We start from the raw sequence: 23341 nt of genomic DNA on the forward strand, positions 1-23341 counted from the left end.
CAGGCACAGGGTGTGCAGACCCAGCGGGCGTCCCCTGGCCCGTCTCTAGAGATGGAAGGGGTTGAGTGACCACAGACAAGTGTGGGCAGGGTGATGGCGGCTGCCCGGCAGGCAGGAGGAGGGACACCCACAGGCCCGTCCCCTGCCACCGTGCCCTGTCACCGTCACACAGGAAGTGAAGCGCACAGTGCAGGAGCTCCAGCCAGCTCATCTCCAGGGCCCGGCCTCCCTGTGGGCCCGCCCCCGGGTACCCCCAAGGCTCCGTGACAAGGCCCCTCTGCTGAGAGGGACGTGCTCTGCTTGGCCAGCACGGAGGCAGAAACGGGGCCTAGGTGACCCCCTCAGCTAAGCACTGGGAGTGCTCGCAGGCCCCCAGGCTGTACGAACGAAGCAGAGAGGCGTGCGCACAGTTACCTTTCTCCTTGTCTAGAGGCGGGAGGATGCTGTTGTCGCGGCAGACCTTGAAGTAGATCTCCTGCTCTACTCCCTCGGGAATGGCTCCCTGCGGGATGATGATGCTGACGCCGGTCTCTATGGAGCTCAGCACCCCGCCGTTGTTGTTGAACACACCTCGCGCTGTGGCCACCACGGTGTGCCCGTCCTCGTCATCATCCTCGTCCACCGCCGAAGGACTGAGGGTTCAGAAACGGCTCGTGAGTCAGGTCCCGGCACGGCACGGGCACTTCCGCGACTACCGTCATCAGCGGCTTCGTTCTATTTCCCTTTCTCCATACACTCACCCAGTCACCGGAGCTTCGCAGCCAGAGCGCACAAAGCCTGACACCCTGCCCCACCGGCCACTGCGGCTCACGGGTGGCAGGAAGCGCGCTTCAACACCCACGCCATCGCTCTCTGACGCGGACGGCAAGGCAGGGCTCAGCTGCTGGCACTGTTTTCCTTCTCAGCGACACGTGAGACGGCGGTGCACCTGACAACTGCCGGCACCTTGGGCCGGATAAAACCTACTGACTAGGTGCTCCGTCTCCCCGGGACGCGATGTGTGGGCGCTGTGGCCTCTCCTTGGCACCCAAGTCCCACAAGCCCTGGCCGTCAACGGCAAGGCCGCCGCAGTCCCATGAGGTAATCAAGATCACGGAGGAGGGCACACTGACACAGTACGCCCGGGGCAGGAGGGACATGGTACCATGGGCACTTCAGAAACGGCTACTGAGATTTGCTGGAGTAAAACTGTGAGCCAGGACCTAACGGTGAGCAAAACAGACGGGCAAGACCAAGGCGGGCGAAGGCAGGGCAGCTTCGTTCCTGCGCTCCCGGGGCGTCGGGGACGGGGCCCGCACCTGAGGGAGCCTTTCTGCCAAACCAGATAAAGCACATCAGACTCCGCTCTGACAAATCTCAAGGCCAAGGCCAAGGCCAAGGGAAAACTCTTACCTCACAGGCACAGCTTTCGGCACCGAGCTGATGTTGTTTATTTGGTATTTCGGTTTATCCGCGTGGATGGAGAAGGTCTCCACTCCGCTGTCAAACTCAGGAGGCTGGGCTGAGCTGTGCGCTTTCACGACGAGTTTTGGAGAGGGAGGGACCTTGGGTGACAAGTCAGGCTTGTGTGCGGTTTCACTTGGCAGAAGGTTGTGACTGAACTTAGGACTTTCAAACTTGCGCTCAAATGGCCGTGCAGAACTTGTGTATGGTTTTGGGGTGAACCGATTGTATGTGGGGGCGACTGTTTTCTGAGTCTGTTCAGTTCCGTTCACTGGTGCTTTCTCTGGGAAACTTTTCTGGGGGTAGAAAGTGGGCTGAGCGGGGTCCTCACGGGTCGATGGTCTGAAGGGTGCCGGCTTGTTCTGCTGTGGAGGTGGGTCTGGTTTGGACACTAAAGAATTCTGAAAATCCAATGACACTAAATTCCCTGTTAAAAAAAAAAAAAAAAAAAGAATATACAAGCCTTTTAAAACTTCTTAAAAGGAGGTTTTACAGCCCCTGACGTCTCCTGCGTCACGGCTTGCCCTGGTGTTGGAGTCAAGGCCTAGCTCGGGGCCCCCACGGTCGGAGGCCGGTTCCTGAGCACTGGTGGCTGTGTGACAGCAGGGGGCACGGACACACGGGGCTGCCTGGGAGTCAGGGCCCCGCTGCTAAGGGTCCCGGCCTCCAGAAACTGGCCTCTGAGTAACCCCTCTCTAACGTCCATAACAAATTCCAAACAGAATGAAAAATTCATCTATGTTTAAAAAATATATCAGTACCGAAAACTCACCGCAGTTAGTCATAAGAAAAGCCGCAGTTTGAGAGAAGCTATTCACAACACGTAACTGGTACAGAATTAGGATCCAAAACCCACGAAGAATACCTGTACATCCATAAGAAAGACTCAACCGAACAGGAAGACAGGCGAAGACTTGAATGGAAGGGAAAACCAGAATGCTCTGTCATCACGAAGTAAGATTCTCAGCCTCACTATGAACGAGGAAAGTGCCACCCCCAAACACAGAGAGAGCACGGAATGCCACCTCACGCCCCTCAGATGAGCAAGGCTTCAGTCTGGTGACGGCCAGGGCTGGCAGGATGTACAACAGCGAGCACTTCCGCGTCCTGCTGGTGGCCGTCTCACAGTCCCAATGGGTTCCAGGGCACAATTAGGGAGAAAATTCTGTTGCCGCTCGACAAGCTCTTTCAGAACAGAGAGGAAGAGGGAACAGGCCCTTGCTCTTTTATGAAACCAGCACAACCGTGACACCCACACCGGGCGAGGACATCACGAGGAAAGAAAATTATAAACCCGAAGTCCTCATGAACATCGTAATAGAATTTACTCCATTACCAGAATAAAGGGAAAAACCGTAACGTGTGCGGAAACAGCATTTCACAGAACGATTTCAGCAAACAAGGAGAAGGGAACGTCCTAACAGAAGCAAGGGAGCAACGAAAACCAAAAACGCGCGGCTGACGTCATCAAGTCCAACAGTAACTCCTTTCTCCCGAGACGAGAAAGCACAAAGATGTCTGCTTTCATCATGTCTACTCGATATTTAGCAGAGGTCCCAGCCAGTGCAAAAAGGGAAAAAGGCAAGTAAACAAATAAGGTAATAAATAGAAGGCCTGAGCACTGGAAAGCAGAACCGAAAGCTGCCCTGCAGACAGGACCATGTGTACAGAAAACCCTGACGTGAAATTACGCAGATCCGCCGCTCCGACTGGTCTGGCCGAGCCTCAGCCGGGGCTGGGACTCCTGCATAAAGAACAGAAGCTCTGTTTGCATCGTAGGAGCTAACCGCCAACTGGAGAAGGAGGCACTGCGGTATATTCTGAGGGCAGAATATGGCTTATCTATTGTTGTTGTTGCTGTTGATATGGGGGGCGGGAGACCAACTAAGAAAAGGGGTGCTGGGAGGTGGTGGGAACAGTGTCCCTTTCAGGGAGTCGGATGAAAGGCCCAGAGATGTCAAGGCGGCCAGGAGAGGCAGCAGGGCCAACCCAGGGGCTGACAATGGAGCAGGCGGCCTGCGGGTGCGTGAGGGCAGAGGGCAGGGCTCTGTGACGGGGGACACAAGGGACCAGACCGCGGAGGGTGAGGGAAGCAGGGAGGAGGGAGGACGGGTCTGCACGGACAAGGGCAGCACCTAGTGCTCGGGGAGGGATGTGGGGGAGAAAATCTAGGTGAAACGCAGGGACTTGCTGAGGTTTTGCTCCAGAACATAAACGCAAAAGGCAAGCTGCTACGGGACACGTATCAGGTGAAACCTTGCATCTTCCCTGTATCATGTGTGAAGAGGGAAAAATAACAATCATTTTCACAACCACCATTCAAATATTTAGATCAGAATACTGGAAAGGGTGAAGCCAAAGAACTTACACGCACAACCCGTGGACATGAACTAAGGTGGGAGGGACTGCTGGAGGGAAGGGGGTACTGGGCAGAGGGAAGCAAAGGGAAAAGAAATGGGGACAACTGTCACAGCATAATCAATAAAATATACTTAAAACAAAAAACAAACAAAAATACTACTTCCAGAAACCAAGCGATGTTTAAATAAAACAGTAAAATCTATTTAGCAAAAGGTTTGTCCAATACAATGGTCACAGTCATAAAAGCAGGTGATGTCCTTCTAGCAAAATCCTTAGTTTCCGCTGTTCCCAGCCTAAAGGGTTTTATGGGTTTCTTACATGAAAACCGTTTTGCTTAGAAACGAGGACTTAGGTTTGTAACTATTCCTCTATGACCGAGGAAGGCCAACTTCCGAATGTCCTACCTTCCCCGTGGGCTGCCTTAGCATGCGTGTGGAGCAAGGAGCTGGAGGCGGGCTGGGGAGGCTGGGAGTACTGGGAGGGCAGCGGGGGCGGCGGGGGGGTGGCCTGGCCGGGGTCGTAGCGTTTCTCGCCGAAGGGTCTGTCCACGGCATCCGCCTCAGTAGACTTTCCCCTGTGAAAAAACGAAGACGAGGCCGACACCTGAGATCAAGATTCGCACTGACAAAACAAATTCTCATTCTCTAAGTTTTTATCTAGACATTTCACAATTTATTCTTACGAGTATGGGTAGCTACTCTACCAAAATAGGCAAACAAACTCAACCACTCGTCAGCACAGGAGATGCAGAGACAGCACAGATACTTCAAGAATATCAGGAAACACCCAGCAGATGGCAACCGAAAGGCAGATGAAATTTTGGGTATTCTTGTAATGTTTAACTGTGTTTTCACAATTTAAGAGTCTTGCAAATGTTGTGAAAAATACTTATAGGCCCAAATCGTCTTTAGATTCCCCTCTGATTCGTATCTACGGCGCCCAGGCGTGGCTCCTGGCACACTCAAGAGCACCATAAACATGATGTCAGACAGGGTCGGCCAGTGTTTCTGGTAAAGGGCTGGAGAGTAAATGGTTGTGTCTTTTTGCGTCATCAGAGCTCAGCCACAACTCGCGAAACGCTGCCCGGAAGCAGCCAGGGACAATGTGGAAATGAAGGTGTGTGGCTGTGTCCAGAGTCACCATAGAACTCACACCTTTCGCTTTGCAGTTTGCCCTGGATTTACCAGATCCACTCTTTGTTAGCAACAGCTAGGAGCAGAGATGGCTCAATTTTACAAGGCTCACCAAAGTCCAATTGGGCCAGGTATGCTTATTTTCTCAGATTGCCAATTGTTCATATGTGACATAAAATTCGCACCGAGGACACCTTGGAAATAGACCCATAATTGCAACACTGCCGTGAAACCCTCAGCAGAGCGCCAGGCCAGACTGGCTTCATGTGCACGAACGAGAACACAGACGTGGCGGACGGACTCGCACAGGAGACTTCGGCCGAGGAGGTCTAGTTTCAGCATTAGCTTTAAAGCGATGCTGTCCTCTGGCTTTCCGCATTTAGACTGTGAGAGGACGACGTTCCAGCCTGAAGTGCACATAACGCCAATGACACGGGGAGGGACACCTTACAGAACAGCCTCCCATCGACACCAGTCTTACCACTTGACGCTCCTTCTCAGGTAGTCATAGCTAGTGTAAGAGCCAAGAAATCTAGGGGATGGCAAAGCAAGTGCAATAGAAAAATTAAAGAAAATGGTCAACCGAACTAAGAAATTTGCAGCAAATGTAACTCAAATGTCATTTTTAAAATATCAAACAAAAGACACGCACCCACCATTTCAAAATACCTCGATTTATAAAAGAAAATACCACTAACTCCCATTTAGCTGGGGAATGACCAGTACATTCCACCACAGGAACTCGGGTCCTGCCTGCCCGCTGGCCCGCACGTGGTCCAGCTGCTGCCGGTAGTGACAGTGATCAGCGTGGGCTTCCTCTGCTGCCCGCTGCCGCTGCCCCTGCCACTGGTGACCAGGAAGTGAACCAAGTAAAGGGGCAGCACGCACTCAGGATAACCGGCAGCTTCTGAGTACGTGAGAACGAAATGCTCCATGAAAAGTAAAGGGCTGCCCTGACTGGTGTGGTTCAATGGATTGAGCACCAGTTTTCGAACTAAAAGGTCGCCAGTTCGATTCCCGGTCTGGGCACATCCCTGGGTTGCAGGCCAGGCCCCCAGCAGAGGGTGTATGAGGCAATCAATCAATGACTCTCCTGCACATTGCTTTTTCTCCCCCTTTCTCCCTCCCTTCCCCGCTCTTAAAACAAAAAACAAAACAAAACAAAAAAAGTCTTAAAAAAAGTAAAGAGCTAGGCAAAAGAAACTGTCGAAGTGACAACACAAGGAGTGACATGACTCAGGTGTACTGACCCCCAGCAGGGAAAGCAAAGGAGAAATGGGCAAAGGAGACCGTGCGTCCCTTCGAAGGCGCTATAGTTCCCACGCGTTCCTTTCTAGCAAGAGCGGACCCTTCGGCATCCCTCACGCTACGCCCTGTGGCGGGCGCGGCCTCCCTGCAGAGCTGCCACGCCTGAATCTCACGGCTCCTCTCATCTAAGGTCACACGCACACAGAAGTGACCCTACAGTTATCTGACACTTAGTTCCTAAAAAGCTAAAAACCACCAACATCTGTTTTAAGACCTGCAAGTCCCAGAGCGACCCGACTCCCGAGAGACAACGTTCTCTAACCTGCGCTGAGACACCCCTCTCCCAACCGCCCCACTTCCACCCAGCGCTCCGGGTCTGTAAGGCAGGCGGCACGCGTTTGCTTTCTGGGGCGCCTGTCCTGTGCCAACCACGCCTCCCCCCCCTCTAGTTCCCACCATTTGGGGGCAGGTTAAGTGGAATATAAGCATATATTGTCCAGAAAAAGATAACTTTGCTATTTGACTTTAGGAAATAAAGGCCTGCAGGCAATCTGTTGGTGACAAGCAGTAAACAGTTCTGAAATGCAGGAGAAGGACGGTTCTGTATTTTAAACTATTTTCCAGTGGGTCAAGCTGGATTGTATTAACTGGGGAAAGGGCAGGGGAAGCCGAGAAGCAGCTTCTGCGACCCTCACTCTGCGCCAGCCTGAGGCAGTTAAGAAGGACGCTCAGACTAGTATCCATCCTGCTATACTCTCTCCCTTGATCCTCGGAGCCTCTGCCTGGCTAACGCCAGCCCCCCAGTGCCAGGCTGATGAACAGCGGGGTGGCTGACGCACTGGGACACCCCACCCTGCGCTGAGCTTCGTTCTCTCAGGAAACTGTTCCTAGCCCCCCACGCCCCCACCGAACACCTGCCTGGCAGTTATCCATCACAAGTACGTTAAATCCTCTTCCTAGAAAACCAGTGAACACAAAATAAAAAATGCCCTGCTAACTGACTTTCAGGCACACCTTTTCAGACCTAATTGCATTTTTCGGGGTGTATTTTATTTACCAAGTACGTAAATGGATAAATGAAATGTCTCTCCTTAAACTCCGCCCCCTGGGCCCTCTTCTGACAGGACCGAATGTGTTTAATGACCAAGGGTACACCGTCGGCTTTACCGAACGGGAGCTCGGGCTCAGGGCTGCGCTCGCCTCAGCCTGCATGCAGGGGTGCCGCGGGCATTTCTCTGGCGTGGCGTCAGGGGGCACTCCCAACACCAGCCTGAGATCGTAATGCCCCACATCTGTCCCCTGCCCCTGTGGGCTGGTTTTGTGGAGGTGTGAACCCACCCGCGTCTCTGTGGGTTTACCCCTGACTCTCAATACCAGGTTCTCTGTCACTCAGGGTTCAACCAGAGAGACAGAAGCAGCAGAGAGAGGAACCCGCACAGGCACATGTGCACCTGTACCCCAGCAAAGCCCACAAGAAAGAGAAACTAACCAAAAAACCCCAGAGACAAGGAAGCAGCAGGGAGCAGCCCAGCGCAGGAAAAAGACAGGGAGGCGAAAGCGTGGGGTTCGGTGTGAACTGTGCGTTGTGTCACCTCGCGGGAGCGCGCGTCCCTCGGGCACAAAACTGGAGAAAAAATCTCTAGTGCCCCCAAGACCCAATAATGAAAAAAGACAAGCTCTTTCTCGCCTTGAAAAAAACAGCTCTATTCTCTTCCCTTCAACTATGTTGCCCCAACACATCTGTTTGCATATTTAAATAAAATAAAATAAAAGCCAGCATTACTGTACTGCACAGAAGGGAGAGACACTTATGATTCACCTAAGAATCGGGGTCTTCACGGTTTATTCTTTCTTACCTCTGGTTCTAACATCTTTTCCTAATGCAAAAACTTGATGCATCTGCTATCAGAGCTTAAGAACAAACCCACACACATCCTAGGGCTAGAAAGCACACACACTGCTAGAAAGGATGTATGATACACTTAACTGTTTCCTTCAGAAGATACCGAACTTCATGAAGTTAACTCCACTTTACTCAATCAAACCTTTACGTGTCTTATTTTCAAAAGGTTATGTGTCAGGTGAAGGAACTTACTTCGAAGAGTAACTGGACAGGTTTGGCTGGTGCTGAGAATGAGCCGGCTTGGCCGGCTCCGGGAGGTGGCCGCTAGGGATGTGCGCGGGCTTGTTGTCAAAACTCCTCCGATCAAAGTAGGAGAGCTGTTTCCGATAATATTCTTCATCTTCCTCGGGATCATAGTGATTTGACCGGACAATATCTTCAGAGGGCTTTGGCTGAGGTTTTTGAGGTTCTGGGATCCTGACAATGAATGGCAAATGGAACAACTTTCTTGGTGTTGATTTCACAAGGACACGGAGTCTCAGAATAGTTTACCTCAACCCCCACCCCGACCGCTGGGACTGCTCAGGACCCAGCCGCGCACTGTGACAGGTGACATGCACACTTGAACTCCATCTTCACACACTATGCTCAAAAGGCAGCCCTCTTCCAACCTGTGAGATCGTTATCACAATCTATTAAGCTTAGTAACTATCTGGTTAGAGGCCTCAGAGCAGGTGAAAAGCAGTTAACCAGAAAGAGAAAAGCAAGGGGAATCAACCCAGTGGAGAAATTCTCGAAGTATGTACACCAGTGTCAGCAACAATAACCGAGAGGGTTTAACAACTTTTTACAAAAGACTTCTAAAAATTTTAATCCAGGATCAAAAAATGATCCTTGTGTGAGGGAACAGCTCTGTAAAGCCCGAAGTTCAGAGGGCACAGGAAGCAGATGAGGAAGCAAATAAGTTATTAAGCAAATCCATACATCATTGTTGATGCTCTCTGCTTAGTATTTTAGTAACGTTGCAACAAAACGAATGAACTTAACCAGGTTTTACACCAAAACAAAGGGCCAAGCTCCAGTTCTTACAAGTCTGTTTTACATGACACAGCTCATAGGCTAACGCCACTGGCTAGAGGAGACACCAGAGTAGTTCACATTTTCATGAAAAGCACCACCCGTTGTTAAAAACAGGACGATGTCTATGTTCGAGATCCTCTTTCTTACAGGACCACACGTAAGCACATGAAACACACGCGTGAAGTGGAAGTCTGTCTCCATACCCAGCCTGGCCCTTGGGAGCAGGCCAGGCCCCTCTGCAGCTCCGCCCCGTCCTGCAGACGGCCCGGCCCGTGCTCACTACCCGATGAATGCGTCACTTGAGCCAATCTGGGTCAGTTTCCTTACCTCTCAAAACCAGAGTCTGCATGTCTGAAAGCGCTTTTAAAACTAAAAAACATCATGCAAATGCTGGACTTTCAAATTTTCAATTATCTACTAGAAAAATAGATGTCCAAGTTACTAGTTTCCTGAAGCTGCAGCAAAGGCCTGTTAGAAAGGTGGAACCCAGACCTTTGTTTCCCTTTGAGGGGCCGCTGTTCCTATTGGAAAGGCTGGTAGCTTTCATTCCAGGACGAGCAGATGCCCCCGTTTTCCTGTCTTTCCTCTACGACACCCTGAAAGGTTGCTCCCTGACCAAGAGGGGCAGGTTCCTGGCCCATCCCACTCCACAAACACTGCAAAGGCTACCCACCTGTACAGTGTCTTGTCATGGTCACTGAACTGACTCGGAGGAGTGGCTTTAGGGCCGGTGACGGGAGCCCCTGGAGGCTTAGATGCTACCTCTGGAGGCTGCAAAAATAAGCCGCAGGAACAGATCATTACAAAGCAGGCTGCCTGCTGGGGAGGGGCGCTGGGAAGCACTGTGACCTGCTCGCCACTAAAGGTGCCCCGGCGTGCCAGGCAGGGCAGGCCCACTTACAGTTACCTTAAAGCTTGCCGTGTGGTTCTCGTCCTTCCGGTTCTCCAAGGACGCGGACCTTTTGTTTTCAAACATTTTCACCCTGGTGAGCACAGACTGGGGTTTCATGGCTGGGTCTTCCTCTTCTTCAGTCAGAGCTGGGGGTGGAGGCAGTGGTTTGGCGGTGGAAGGCGGCACTTCCGGCTTGTGCTGAGAGGCGGGCATCAGAGGAGGGACCCCCGCAGCACCGTGGAGAGGCTCGTAATGGCCTGCTTTGGAAGGAAGCCCCTGTGATGGAACCTGCTCGTAACCTCGTGGGTACTGGTCATAATACTGCTTGGGCTCAGCTGCCTTGGGGCCTGCGGGCGGGTAGGACTGCGCCTCTGGCCTGTACCTGCTGTGCACGTCATACCCAAGAGCTGCCGGCTCGTCATGTCGCAGGGTGGAGGTTCGAGGTGGCTGGTCATAGCGTGGTCTGCTGTCATAGGACAGACCTGGCTCTTCAAACCGAGGGAAATAGCCTCGTTCTGAGGACTCTTCAGGATGCTGCCTGGAGTCTGGGTCTCGCGGGTGCTGATTATCAAAAGGCCGAGGGTGGTAGGGCTGCTTCTCGTCATAGTACGACCAGTGCTCCTCATACGCAGGGACGCGGTCCTCAAAGCGCAGACGAGGCTCAAAGTTCCGAGAAAACTGGTCCGTGTAGCTTGAAGAGTTGTATCTGAATGTGGGCTGCTCGAGGTCTCTGCTGGCTTGTTTGTCTACGTACTGGGGCTGCGGTTCGTAGCTCAGACTAGGCTCTTTGTCTGGCCTCTGCCCTGGGTGACCAGCAGCTGGCTGCTTCAGAACATGGTTCTGCCTCGCCATTTCCTCAGGGTAGGGGTCCTTCCTGTACACCTGGGTCACAAATTCATGGGTAAGTACACAAGCTTGTTTTTAAATCTAGTCTATTTTAATAGATAAAACTATGATTTAATATGTAAAAATGGTATGTGCCACCATTTATTACCAGGGCAGAAAGAGATTAGTGGAGAAAGCAAGTTTACATAAATGCTCAAAATTTATAATGCAAATTAAGGGTTTTTATGTTCTAACATAAAATGAAGAAGCAGTGAAAGGTAATTATTCAGTTTAGTAGAAAATTAATGCTCTAAAACCACTGATTCCCCTTGATTTGCACACTGAAAATAAAAATCATAAAGGAAATTGACACCATAATTTAGAAAACATAAAAATGTCTATGCTGGGTCGCAATGACATGGTAAGGAATTCTGGAAGATACAGAAGACCCCAAAATAAAAACAATAAAACTATTAAGCAAAAACCCCAATGGGAAGGCCAATTTCCAAGTCACCAGTACACGCCCAGAAGCCATGCAAGCTGCGCCGCGGAGATGCTCTGTGTGACCCGGAGCATCTGGCGCACACGCCCACGGGGACGAAGCAGAGGAGCACGGCCGGGGGCCGGGGCGACCGCGTGCCGGCGGACGGGGGCGCACGCGAGCGGCGCTGCAGCAGGGGTACCTGCGGCGGGTCTGCCGGCGGCGGCCGTGGAGCTCCTTGATCTCTTAGCACTACGTGAGCTGCCTCGGCACTCGGTGTTCTTAAAGAGTCAGCCTGTGCGGAGTGCGGGGCGGGGGGTGCGGGGGCGGGCTCCTCCAGTCTGACCTGAGTTAATTTTACATTAGTATTAACAGCAGAGGTTGACGGTGCTGGGCTTGTTTCGGGCGAAAGGTAAGGGACTGGAGATGAGGCTTCTGCTTTCTGTGAAGTGTTTAAAATATTGTAAATAGCGTTTCATTTCCGGCTAACTTCCCGCCGCCATTCATTGTGGCTGGCAGACATACATTTTAAGTGTGCAGAATGGCGCAACTCTGATTTTAGGTCCTACATTTTTAAGAAAATTCACAGCAAATTGCTGTGTAAGATGAACACACACAGTTTAGTATTTGCTTCTTGGTATTTCCAACTTGAAATTAAAAATTAATTCTTAATCTGGAGAAAGGACAGAACATACTCTGGAGCTCAGTCACCCTTCTAAAACTCAGTGGCGCGCCCCTAACTACGAAACGCACGGTGCTTGCTGCTTACCTGTTGAGAGGCTGCTTTAACTCCGGGGGAGTCTAGTCTATGGACGGGCTGTGGTTGCGCCTGTGGCGAGTAGGGGGGGTAGGCCTGGTTCTCGTGGCGCACTCCCGAGGGGTCCTCTCTCACGGGCTCAGAGGACCGTGTGATGGCAGACTCCGGGGGAGTCCCCGCCTCGTCATTAAGAGTTTCATCTAGTTCTTGATCAGTGTAGGCCCCGCCTTCTGTGTCTGTGTCTTCGTAGTCAGAGGTGTGTCTACTGTCCGTGCTATACATTGAGTACTCGCTACCCGGGGCTGACAGGTAGGACAGGCGATCGTCATGCAAATCAAGGTCATCGCTTGTAGCGCCGTCCGCCTGGGGCAAATAAAAGTAAATTGGAAAATTTATTCAGCAGTTCTTTTAAGAGATGGCCTTTACTTTATAAGGGAGGTTGAAAAGGGTATTTTTCTTTGAAGAAGTCACCTAGTTCCCGAAACTTCTGCTGAGGAAAGGTCAAGAAGACTGTACAAGCACACGGGCAGACAGACAGAGCAAGCTCTGAGCCCCAAAGGGCTCGGATGAACGAAACGGTGGCCGATGGCCAGTCAGGATCAAGCGGGGGCTCTGGGGCCCGGCCCAGAAGACAGGGAAGGGATCCCGGCACCACTCGGGGTCATAAAACCTAGTGGGTCCCCAGCCTGCCAGCCCAGAGGGAGGGGGAGAGGGAGAGCACTAGCGCACCACGCTCACAGAAACAAGACGCACGGACGGACACGCACAGGAGGACAGCCAGGGAAAGAAGCGCCGCGGTTCAAGCTGCGGAAGAGCCGAGCTTTTGTCACACACGGGGCAAAGCACCGCCTGTGTGCCGGCTGCCTCCCTGACCGGTGCCTCCTGCTGTCTGTCGAAGCCGTAGCAGCCAGGGGACGGCGCAGGGGGACAGCAGTGATGCTTCTCTCGAACGAGTCGTCAAGAGCTGATTTGTGGCTAGCAGTCTTCTCTGTCTTCGGAGCAGACCAGAAAGGAAGGAGAAGTATGTGAGGGAAAGGGAAGTAAAGAGCCACTAATCTGGAACCAGGTCCTGGATGAAGCAGAACAACCCCCGAGAGCTTGCCTGGACACGGTGCCCAGTCGGGCCAAGGGCTGAAAGATCTGGAACCCAAACTTCAGACAATGTTCCTTACATATCGGCACGAACTGAAGGACAGAAGACTGCAACCCAGCAGGCAGTATTTCAGGCCCAGGGAAGAGTAACCTGAAATTCACCGACGCACCTAGCTTTTGCTGTGGTATGAAGCGCAGATGTGAGCAAGAACCACGGCTGCATATGCCTACGTGTGAAGAAAGGATCGGGGTGACTTTTCTTGGGTTTAGTAGGGAACATACAGGACTGTATCAGATTTGCACAAAGGAACTCTTCACAGCAATTAGATCAAAGCAGCTAGCTCAGGAAAGTCAAAGTGAAATGAAGTGGTTTTAGTTTAAGAATCTATTCAGGTAAAATATACTTGAATGGAACAGTGTGGGATAAATCTTGATTTAAATAGTAACAACTTTTTCTGATTTATAAAATGCAGCAATATATCCTTATAATAAATAACCTATTTTTCTCACATAAAAAGTTGGGGAGTCAAGACCTTTATTTTTAAATCTAAGCAAAGAAAAGAAACAATCACAGAGAAATGACAAAAAATTAAGTGTTGAGGATTTAAAAAACCTCTCAGGTAGGCAGACAGTATGCTTTGTGGGTTTATGAGCTAATTTCATCTCAGGAAACACCAGCACAAGCTGTAACGGTCTCCCGGACAGAGGGTGCGACCGGAGTCGTGCTATCACAGAGGATGCGCATGAGGAGGGCCGAGAGCCTTCCATCCAGGACCACACAAGTGGTGAGAGCACGTGGCTGTAGTGCAGTGGCTTCTCCTGCCTTGATTTCTCTCCCAGGTGTCCCAGCTGGTATGTCATTCCTCAGAGTGCTGACAGATCTCATATGCACAGCGTCCCCCACCCTGGGGTGCTGATGTTGTGCCACGGGTGGGAGCAGCAGACCCGACCCCGGGTGTAAGCATGTTAGCATCTGTGCCAGCAGCGGCTACGTGTGTTCAGGACCAGGGGACGGTGGCCGTGAGCATGCGCATGCACGGTCAGAGCGCCTGCACCCACAGCCAGGCGGAGGAAAAAGGCGGCCATGCAGGGGGGCGAACACAACACAACCCAAGCCAACAAAGAAATGCAAAGAACAAAATAAAAGGACAGACATTCTCAACCTTCCCTAGCAACCAAAGCCTATTAATATTATACTGATCCGAAGGTAAAAGACAGTAAAACCAAAGGGTTCCTCCAACGGTATACTTTGAGAAACATTAACTCTCCCAACAAAATGCACGGGCCTTTCCCGTGAACGATCCCGCTCAGACCACGAAGCCCGACGGCAGAATGAGGCATTTCCGAGCTCGCCGTCTGGATGTACGTAAACTAAAGCTTTAAAGCCGAAAGGACGCACTGCTTTGTCCAACACTTGCAGGTTATGCTGTAAGAACGTTAGACAGGTGCTGCGTGAGGAAATAAAATCCCCAGGCAAGGATTTGGGGACGCGCCCGCAAGACGCGTTGCTCACGAACACATGGGGGGGGAATGGGACGCTGTTCCAGTCAAGAGGCTGAGGCAGCAGTGCCCCCCCCACCCCCCGGCCCCTCAACTGCCTGCGGAGCCTCCTCTCTTCACAGCAAGCCCTTGACGTCATGGGCTGAGGCCAGCTTTCGGGGAACACTCATCTAGCCCCAGCAACCCCCATTATCACCATCAGAGGACACTGCAGCCAGTTCTAAGTCACCCCCCAGGCAGACGCGGCAGAGCCGAACTCAGCCTGCCCTTTCGGATACAGCGTCAGGGCCCCCTCCCAGGACCACCACTGAGGTGGTGACTCCACAGCTGGGAAAACGTCTGACCGGCTTGCTACCAAAAACGACGTTCAGAGCCCCTACGTACAAACGATAAAAACCTAACCAATCAGAAAACACAGTAACACAAAAATCTCTGGTTAGTTGTATAATTTAGTCAAGGAGGTTGAAAGACAACAGGACATTTCTTACCTTTCCCTCGGAAACCCATACCAGCTGGTTCTGCTGTTGCTGGATTGCCTCCTTCAAGGCGCCGTACCAACCGTCGTTCATGGAGTTCAAGTTAATTGTAGCTGAAAAGAAACGCACAACATGGCTTTGCAGCTAGAACACTGCCCCGAGGCAAGGTCCCTGAGCCCTGCTGGCTCCCTGGCCGTTCCCGAGCACACGAAAGGTGGCGTCTGAGGACACAGCCTTGCGATTCCTGTTCTGGCACTAAACGTTTTCTCCCAACCGAATGGTACCTGCAGTGCATCAGGGAGCTGTCCAGGCCAAGGTTATGTAAGGTTTAGCACTGGAACAACACAGTATTTTTTTTTTGCCTACATACTGCTGCCCAGATATATAAGCTGAAAGAAGGCCTTTAAAATACTCACTTGTAAAAAGATGGTGATTATTTTTACGAAGTTTATGAGACCGCTCATATAATTTCCTGGCACTTTTCCGAGATTCTGGACATAACCTCATCCTCATTGTTTTCACACCTTGCTTAGAATCGGGGTTCAGGAACACCACAATTGGGTACCACTGGGCATAATTCAGACGATCAACTGCATTTGGTGTCACATCTAATAAAGCATGTTTGTCCTAGAGACACGAAGAAAAAGAAATAAGGATACAAGGCACAGTTAATTAAAAATCATCACAGAAAAAGTCACAGCCTAAACTACATTCCAATGGTAACGGACTTTCAGGTGTGCTCCCATGTCTCAGGGGCATGTGTTAGAAAATTTGTCATCAGAAGTTTATTCAATTTCAATTTCTAGCTCAAGTTAGGAAAAAACAACGCTGAACCAGCTCACTTTTAAGACAGCCCCAATAACTTGCAAGCTGACCGTACTATCTGTGTTTGGTCGGAGCGGCAATTTTCAACCTTTTCACCTCATGGCACATATAAACTAATTACTAAAATTTTGCAGCACACCAAAAAATATATTTTTTTGCTGATCTGACAAAAAAATAGGTATAATTTTGATTCATTCCCACAGCACAGCTCTGTTGTGTCGGCTGCTGTCACTTTATGTGACAATTAAGGGAAAAGAGGTCAGTGCCCTGACTAGTCAGGTATTGCATGTAAAAATTCTTGAGGTACACCAGTTGAAAATCGCTGGATTAGACTGATCATATGTATAACAATTTAATGTTCCTGACATGATCTTAGAGAGTAAAAACAGATTCCCTACCACAGAAATCGAAGTGCCATTGGAACGGTACTATTGCAACATAAACACAATCTATTAACACGCTTGAATATTATATTTTTATGGTAATCAAAAAATCATCTTTTGATGCATGTACTACTATTCCCTTGAAGGTGATCATTACAACGGCATCTGATATGGCACACCAATAATAATTTTAGGTAAAAACTGCTTTCTACTTTCAGATTATCCAACCTCATCCTGTTCAAAAATACAACATTCACGGCTTATAATGAAATAGGTCAAATTTTAGTAACTTACTTGATCTATTATTTGCTTTATTGTATGAAGACGAATAATGCCCGAGCTACGCTGGTCAGTTCCGGCATCTCGTGGTTCACTTTCTATTCATGAAGTCAGGACAGAGACAAAACATCAATTCCGACTGGTTAGAGCAGTTTCTCAACTACTGGGCACTACTGCCATGGGGACCATGTAACAGTTACTGTGGGAGTCCTGTGCACCACGGCCTATTCAGCAGCAGTTCTGGCCCCCACCTCCCTTTTGCTCCCACCAAGACAACAAAAATGGCCCCAGATGGCTAAATGTCCCCAGTGGGCGGAAACACCCTGAATGAGAGCCACTGGGCTAAGATCAATGCTTCCCCATAATGCCTGGGGTTAGGAGGAGGCACGTGAGGTGCTTGCCTTAGCCGCACAGTTTAATGGGGTGCCCCCGAGGCCTCAGTAATCATGTAATATCTGGATACAGTAAGTTCAAAAAAATCAAAATGAATACTCTACAATAAACAACATACCAAAATTTCAAAGAGAATCAGGAAATGGAAGTTAAATGAAAATTACTTAAGACTGTCACTTGGGTAAGAGAAATTGTCAAATACGGTAATTCTCTCAACTGGAACTGAGATAAAAAAGTAGATTTACAATACAATATTGAGCTTGCTTCCATTCAGGCCAGGAAAATAAAATTATAAATTCTGTGTTCAGTATAAATAAAATATTTAGACTTACAATAATGAGCTTTAATATGCATAATCATGTTTTGCAAAAATTTTCAATCTATTTCCTGTTCTTGAAAAAAATTAACCAGTAGGAAAACACAGAGGCGTGTACATAGAAACGCATGGCTTTTTTCCTTTCACCTAAGGCTCTAACATGGCTTGGCAGGGCTCCACTTCCCAACCTTCCCACTGCTGACGTGTGAGGCAACGGTGGTATTTGCATGCGTGGCACACAGAGAAACTGCACCCACCCCTGCGGCTGAGGGCAGCACCCGGGCAGGCCCATAACGCCACCGGCAGCAACACTACAGCAGACGGGCCGGGGCGTTCTGGGCTGGCGTGAACCGGGAAGCAGAGAAGGCCGTTAACCTGTAACTGGGAGACGGCCTGTGGCTTCACAGCGGCAACCTGTCCCTCCCTACTGGTGTGTCACCTGCCAGCTGCAACGTGGGCCGATGTCAAACCAAGAATCTCAGAGGTCCGATTTACGTGAAGTTCTTCACTAAAAAGGCACAGTGTTTGTGACTCTGGTGACAAGGGAAGCGGGAAAGGGACATCACACTGCGGGGGGAGGGGAGTGATTCTCGGTAATGAGACTGAGGTCCACAGGCAAGGAGGGCACAGTCTCCCGTCTGGTGGACACACGAGAATAAAGGAGAGAGATCAGCTGCGAGTTCAGGTTGGAGAAAAGACTATTAATTCCTAAACCCAAGGATTCTCATTCTGTTCAAAGACAATAAATGTAACTAAGCTACCTGAATCCCTTTCGTAAGGGTCTCGCTGAAGACTCAGCCCGATTAAACCAAGGAATGTCTCCTTAAGGTAGAGAGCGCTCTGTAAGTTTTCACACTCGCTTTCCCTACATTTCAAAACCCTGCGCTTGGTTTTGGGTGAGGTCACCACCCACTTCTGGCAAAATGTTATCTACAAACGATGACCAAACACAGACCTCTTCTGGAAAAAAATGAACTGAGCGGGGAATGAGAAATAAACATTTTCTGACTTGCTCAAATTTTACCATTATTTCTTTGGAAACCTTTTGAGTCTCAGAAAATCAATACTCTCGTTAAACCTGACCAGCAACCAAATGAAAAGGAGTTTCATAAGGCAACGGTCGATCCCCCACATCAGCACTCGGGTCGTTCGGAACACTGCCAGTGGGGACAGGGCGGGCGCAGCCCTCTGGGGGCCGCGAGAGTGGCCGCCGCAGTGGTGGTCAGACAGCGCACATGTCCTGTGGCTCATGCTTGCCTGTCCTTGGGAATTTTGTCAAGAGAGTCACCATAAATATGGGAAAGGCTATCCTTTAGAAGTTACGTCATTTGGAAAACAAAGCAAAATATACCAAGCAAATAAAATATGGGCAGATTTCTACATCCTTTGCAGTAATGAAATATAAATTTAAACTACACAAACAACAGAAGGCTGATCAAAACAAAAATTAATTGCAGAGTAGATAACAAAATAGTTACTATTGATATTAAGAAGGAAAACAGTATAAACCTTTTACAACAGTATATATAAAACTTCACACAAGTATGCCTATGAAAGGTGAGAAAGAGGGAAGGAAATACAATAGGGTAAAATTTAGGGCCATTATAATATACATCAAAATTAATTTTTTAACTTTTCTAAATAGAGTAATACTTTATAATTAAAAAATAAAGTTTATGTTTTCATATATAATTTATGCAATGTAAGTTAATTTATGTAGGCTAAAGTGGCCATAACTAAGTTTGTGTAAACTGCCAGAGTAGCCAAGCTACACGCAACTATGAAAGAATGTGCAACAAAAGCAAAAAGCACCACACCCTCAATATTTATGCTTCCCCCTTACTATAAACGTCTGCAATAATTGACAGCATGAGTCACGACTTTATGACCCTTTCACATATCTGAGTATTTCTGTCGGCTTAATGACTGAGAGCACTGGGCTGGGGCCAGGAGGAGCTGGGTTCCAATCCGAGCCGCGTGACTCATTGGCAGGTGTCGCCAGGGACGGTCAGACTGAAGAGCCGGGTGGTTCCAACCCAACCAGCCTACGGCTCCGGCTGCCCCACTGCGGCAGGAACACTTACGCCATGTGATTCTGTCGGGATTCAGCGACATCATCTGTGGGGCAGCTTTCTTACAAAGCCCAGAGCTTCGGCAATCGCGAATCTTATTATTACTAAAGGCCATTCAGCGAACAAGGACTCAGTCACTCAGGTCTCCTTCTAAGTAAGCTGAGAAAACTGCAAAGTCTCTCTTGACAAAGTTTTACTTCTCAGAAGGGAATGGGTCAGACCCAGCCACCAGAGGAGTGACTAGTGAAGAAACACCTGCCTCCTCGTAAGTCAGTACTGAGGCTACTTACTTGCAATCTGATAAATATCTGGTTCTTCTCTTGCCAGCTTTTCTCTGGCAACATCAGCTATTGGTCCGAAGATGGTTACAGGCCTCAGAAATCCAGCTGGGGAGAAATTAAAAAGAAAGGTCGCAGAGTTTATAAGTTTTCTTTCTTAAGCATATTGACATTAAGGGTATGAGGTTAGTCTGTAGAAGATAAACCACCTTCTCGAAGAACAACTCTTTCATAGGCTGGAAACTTCGTTTGAACTGGCTGAGCTGACAAATCCTCTCTGCTTTTCCGAAGATTTCTCTTGGAGCTGCGAAGACCTCGGAATCGCCAGAAGTCCGCACGGTCTCCCCCGGCAGTTTTTGGAAGTGTGTATTGTACACTGGCCAGCTGCTCAGCTCTGGACAGGAGAAGATAAAGATAAAGTAAGGGCATTTTAAGAACACAAAATGGAAAGACACACACAAAGAACAAGATGTCAATATTCTGGATAGACTCTCACATGCAGTTTACATCTTAAACAGTCAAACTAAAATAAAGGAGTCTGAACAACTAAGTCAATTACAGATAGATGAATACAATGAAAACTAATTCTCTGCATTACCAAAATGTCCCAGTGAGACTGAAATCTTCTGTCCTTATTACTTAATCTGCTCTGAGAAGCACACCAACATTCGTACCTGTTCTTGTTAGGGATGATGCCTCGTTCTACCTCCTTGTGATTTTTGCCAATTCGAATAGCCAGCCACGAGCCCAGTTTCCCGTTGTATAAGGTATCCACGACACGGAACACCTCTCCTTTGTTAAAACTAAGTCCATAGGGAGATTCCTTCTCATATTCAAAGTGGGTTCTAATATAGAAAGAGTCTCCTACGTCCGATTCCACAATGCGACGATAAACTAAAAGAATCCAGACAAGAACATTATCAAAAGCTAGTGGGATAAGAAATGAACCTCAGCAGGATACACGTGTGAAGAGGTTGTTGGTAATATTAACAATGACAAATACAGCAGTGTGCAGCAAACACAGAACTGCTGGGCACTGTTGTGAGTGTTCTGTCTCAAGTATGTCACCAATGCCTCAGGAAATGCAAACTCTCAGCACCAGCACTTTGCAGGTGACAAACTGATGCACAAACAGCTCACCAGCCTGGCCAAAGCCACACGCGCTGTCCATGTGAACCCCCTAACTTAGTGCCGCTGAGTTATGGATGTCCCATTTTCCCAACGAGCTGCTCTCAGATGAGGGCGATCTCGCCGACCCCCAAAGCCAGTACCTGGCAATACCTGAGACAGTTCTGACTGTTGTAACTGTGGGCGTCGGGAGGAGAGTGGGGGGCTACTGGCATCTAGTGGGCAGAGGCCAGGGATGCCTCTAAACACCCTACCGTGCACAGAACGGCCCCACAGCAGCGAATTACTTAACCCACAGTGTCAACACTACCAAGGCTGAGGAACCCCGTTCTACACGAACAACGTATCAGTTTAAGCACAGAGAAGATCAGGCATTCCCTTGAAGTAATGCTGCAAACACCAGAGAGTATTGCCTAGAAAACATTAGTACAAAAGTCAGAAGCTGCCCATAATACTTTTGTGTGGTTCTGACGGCCACGAACAAACGGGGTTTCTCTGTGCCTTGTCCTGGGGCCGAGAGCATCCTATTTACAGTAGAAAGCCATGAAGGCCAGTCGGTCCTACTGCTGTGCTACTCATCAGCAGTGTCAGATCGTGGGCCCCTAGTGACTTAAAATAAATAAACCCTGCATGAGATTAACAAAGTCAATTATCCCTCAACCTTGACAGATTTATTTAAAAAACTGAAATTAAAATCCCTACTGAAGTCCCATTTCTACAGGTTTATTCTCTCCACTTTCCACCAGTATCTCACCATCCTTCTTCTTCTGGGCCAATATGGTCACTTCTTCCCCTTTCGGGAGGTCGAGCAGGAAGAGGACGGCTTCTTCTCTTATGATATTTGTGAAGTCGACATTGTTCACCTGTTAAAATGCATTTCACAGATTACCGCTGGCCATATTTGAAGATTACAAAAATATTTATCTACACAGGGAACAAACACTCTCAAGAGTTTACCTAACTTAGAAATACCACAACTTTAAGAGGAAAAAATTGATTTTACTTTGGAGAAAAGAATATACTGTAGTTTAGAACAAGGAGAAACCAAGTAAATAAAGTGAGTAAAGGGCTCACTTAAAGGGCAGTCACCACGCATCCTGACATTAAAGACTGCCCACGGCAAAACCTAACCAATTCAGACCAAAAGACAATTTCTAATTCCAAATATTTACTACTGGGACATTTGACTTTAAAATTTTAAACGGTAAGTTCTGTGAATGTGCAGAGAACCCTACTTTCCCGGTCTCTGCGGAAGCAGCGGAAAGGAAACGAGACGAGAGAACTGGTGTGCGCACTGCGGCGCCTGCGGGGGAGCAGCTGTGTGTGGGGGAGCAGCTGTGTGTGGGGGAGCAGCTGTGTGTGGGGGAGCAGCTGTGTGCCGGGCGCAGGCGCAGTGGCTGCCAGGCTGCCAGTCTCTTGTGTCAGGAGCCCCGAGGACCAGCGTGGACTCGTCCACACGTCACTGGCTACTATGCGCAGAATTACAGGTAGATGTGCTTCTTTCCATCTTTCAGACATTTCCCGCATTTAGGAAAAGGTGAACAATAAAAATCAACCATTAAGAACTATTTTTAAAACATGGTGCACGCCCTGATTCCCTCAAGCGTAGAAGAATCATCACAGAAGACAGGAAAGGAATTTGAAAGGTTAGCGGAGGGCTGGAACGGCTACGCTGTGGAACCCAAGGAAGAAAAAAGCACTTCGAGGAGGGTAACTGAAGACCTTCCCACACGGCGAAGAAACACAGGAGAGCAAGGGCTGCCGCTGGCGTCAGACCCGTGAAGGCCCACACAAGTTCAAAGTTGGTAGCGGTCAAGGTGGAAGCCAGTCTACTCACTGGCTGAAAAGAAAGCCGGGGAGGGACTCGACAGGTTCCCCAGCAAAAGGAGAAATGAGACAGTGGAGGAGCGATGAAGAGCCGGGGGGAGGGGAAGAGAAACACATGCCCAGCGAGACTCTGGGCCGGGAGCCCGCAGCCAGGACACGGGCAGGAGGGAGCCTGCGCGCAGAGGGTCACAACAGAGGGGCAACGACGACCCGAAGGGGAGAAGTAGAGCAGATGCAGACACTCACACTTGACAGATTTGATCTTCTGATTGAAACAGCCCATCTACCAGGAGTTTGGATATATTTTAAAAAGAGAAGAGGTAGGTGAAGATGTTCCTATGCTACTGGCCACGCTGCTATTAAGGAGGAGGAAAGAACAAAGACCCTGTTGGTAGACGGCATCTAAACAGGGCTTTCCTGACGCGCGTGGGGTGAGGTGTCGGAGCGAGCACAGCTCACACGCCTGCCCGCAGGAAGCCCGCCTCCCGCGCCTGAGCCATCAGCGGGCACAGAAGGGCCCGGAGGGCTGTGTGGACGGCGGTGAAGACCACTCCCATCAGGGAGCAACCCTGATGCTGGCCGACCGGTAAGTTGTGGCTCACGGCAGTTAAACTAAAAAAATGTGCATATTACAGGGTTCTGGGACTTAATGCGTTCTGTACTGGAGGTTCTGTGACCAATGACTAAAATGAGAGCAAAGCATCGCACT

The 23341-nt window shown here is 49.5% G+C and overlaps 1 protein-coding gene across 1 annotated transcript in view; it reads right to left on the reverse strand.

The window, feature by feature from the left end:
* Nucleotides 1-23341, reverse strand: part of TJP1 (tight junction protein 1) — a 79837-nt gene that overhangs the window by 4817 nt on the left and 51679 nt on the right. The window contains exons 12-26 of the mRNA XM_090263564.1: nucleotides 21560-21668; nucleotides 20352-20571; nucleotides 19887-20071; nucleotides 19690-19785; nucleotides 16634-16716; nucleotides 15548-15758; nucleotides 15144-15244; nucleotides 12076-12426; nucleotides 11509-11748; nucleotides 10016-10882; nucleotides 9782-9879; nucleotides 8281-8505; nucleotides 4209-4378; nucleotides 1393-1870; nucleotides 415-632 (exon numbers count right to left, since the gene is read on the reverse strand). Of these exons, the coding sequence (XP_090119690.1) occupies nucleotides 415-632; nucleotides 1393-1870; nucleotides 4209-4378; nucleotides 8281-8505; nucleotides 9782-9879; nucleotides 10016-10882; nucleotides 11509-11748; nucleotides 12076-12426; nucleotides 15144-15244; nucleotides 15548-15758; nucleotides 16634-16716; nucleotides 19690-19785; nucleotides 19887-20071; nucleotides 20352-20571; nucleotides 21560-21668 (3652 nt within the window). The remainder of the gene's footprint in view (nucleotides 1-414; nucleotides 633-1392; nucleotides 1871-4208; nucleotides 4379-8280; nucleotides 8506-9781; nucleotides 9880-10015; nucleotides 10883-11508; nucleotides 11749-12075; nucleotides 12427-15143; nucleotides 15245-15547; nucleotides 15759-16633; nucleotides 16717-19689; nucleotides 19786-19886; nucleotides 20072-20351; nucleotides 20572-21559; nucleotides 21669-23341) is intronic.

The sequence above is a fragment of the Furipterus horrens genome, unplaced genomic scaffold, assembly GCF_987537825.1.
Source record: "Furipterus horrens unplaced genomic scaffold, mFurHor1.1.pri manual_scaffold_16, whole genome shotgun sequence".
Taxonomy (NCBI): Eukaryota; Metazoa; Chordata; class Mammalia; order Chiroptera; family Furipteridae; genus Furipterus; species Furipterus horrens.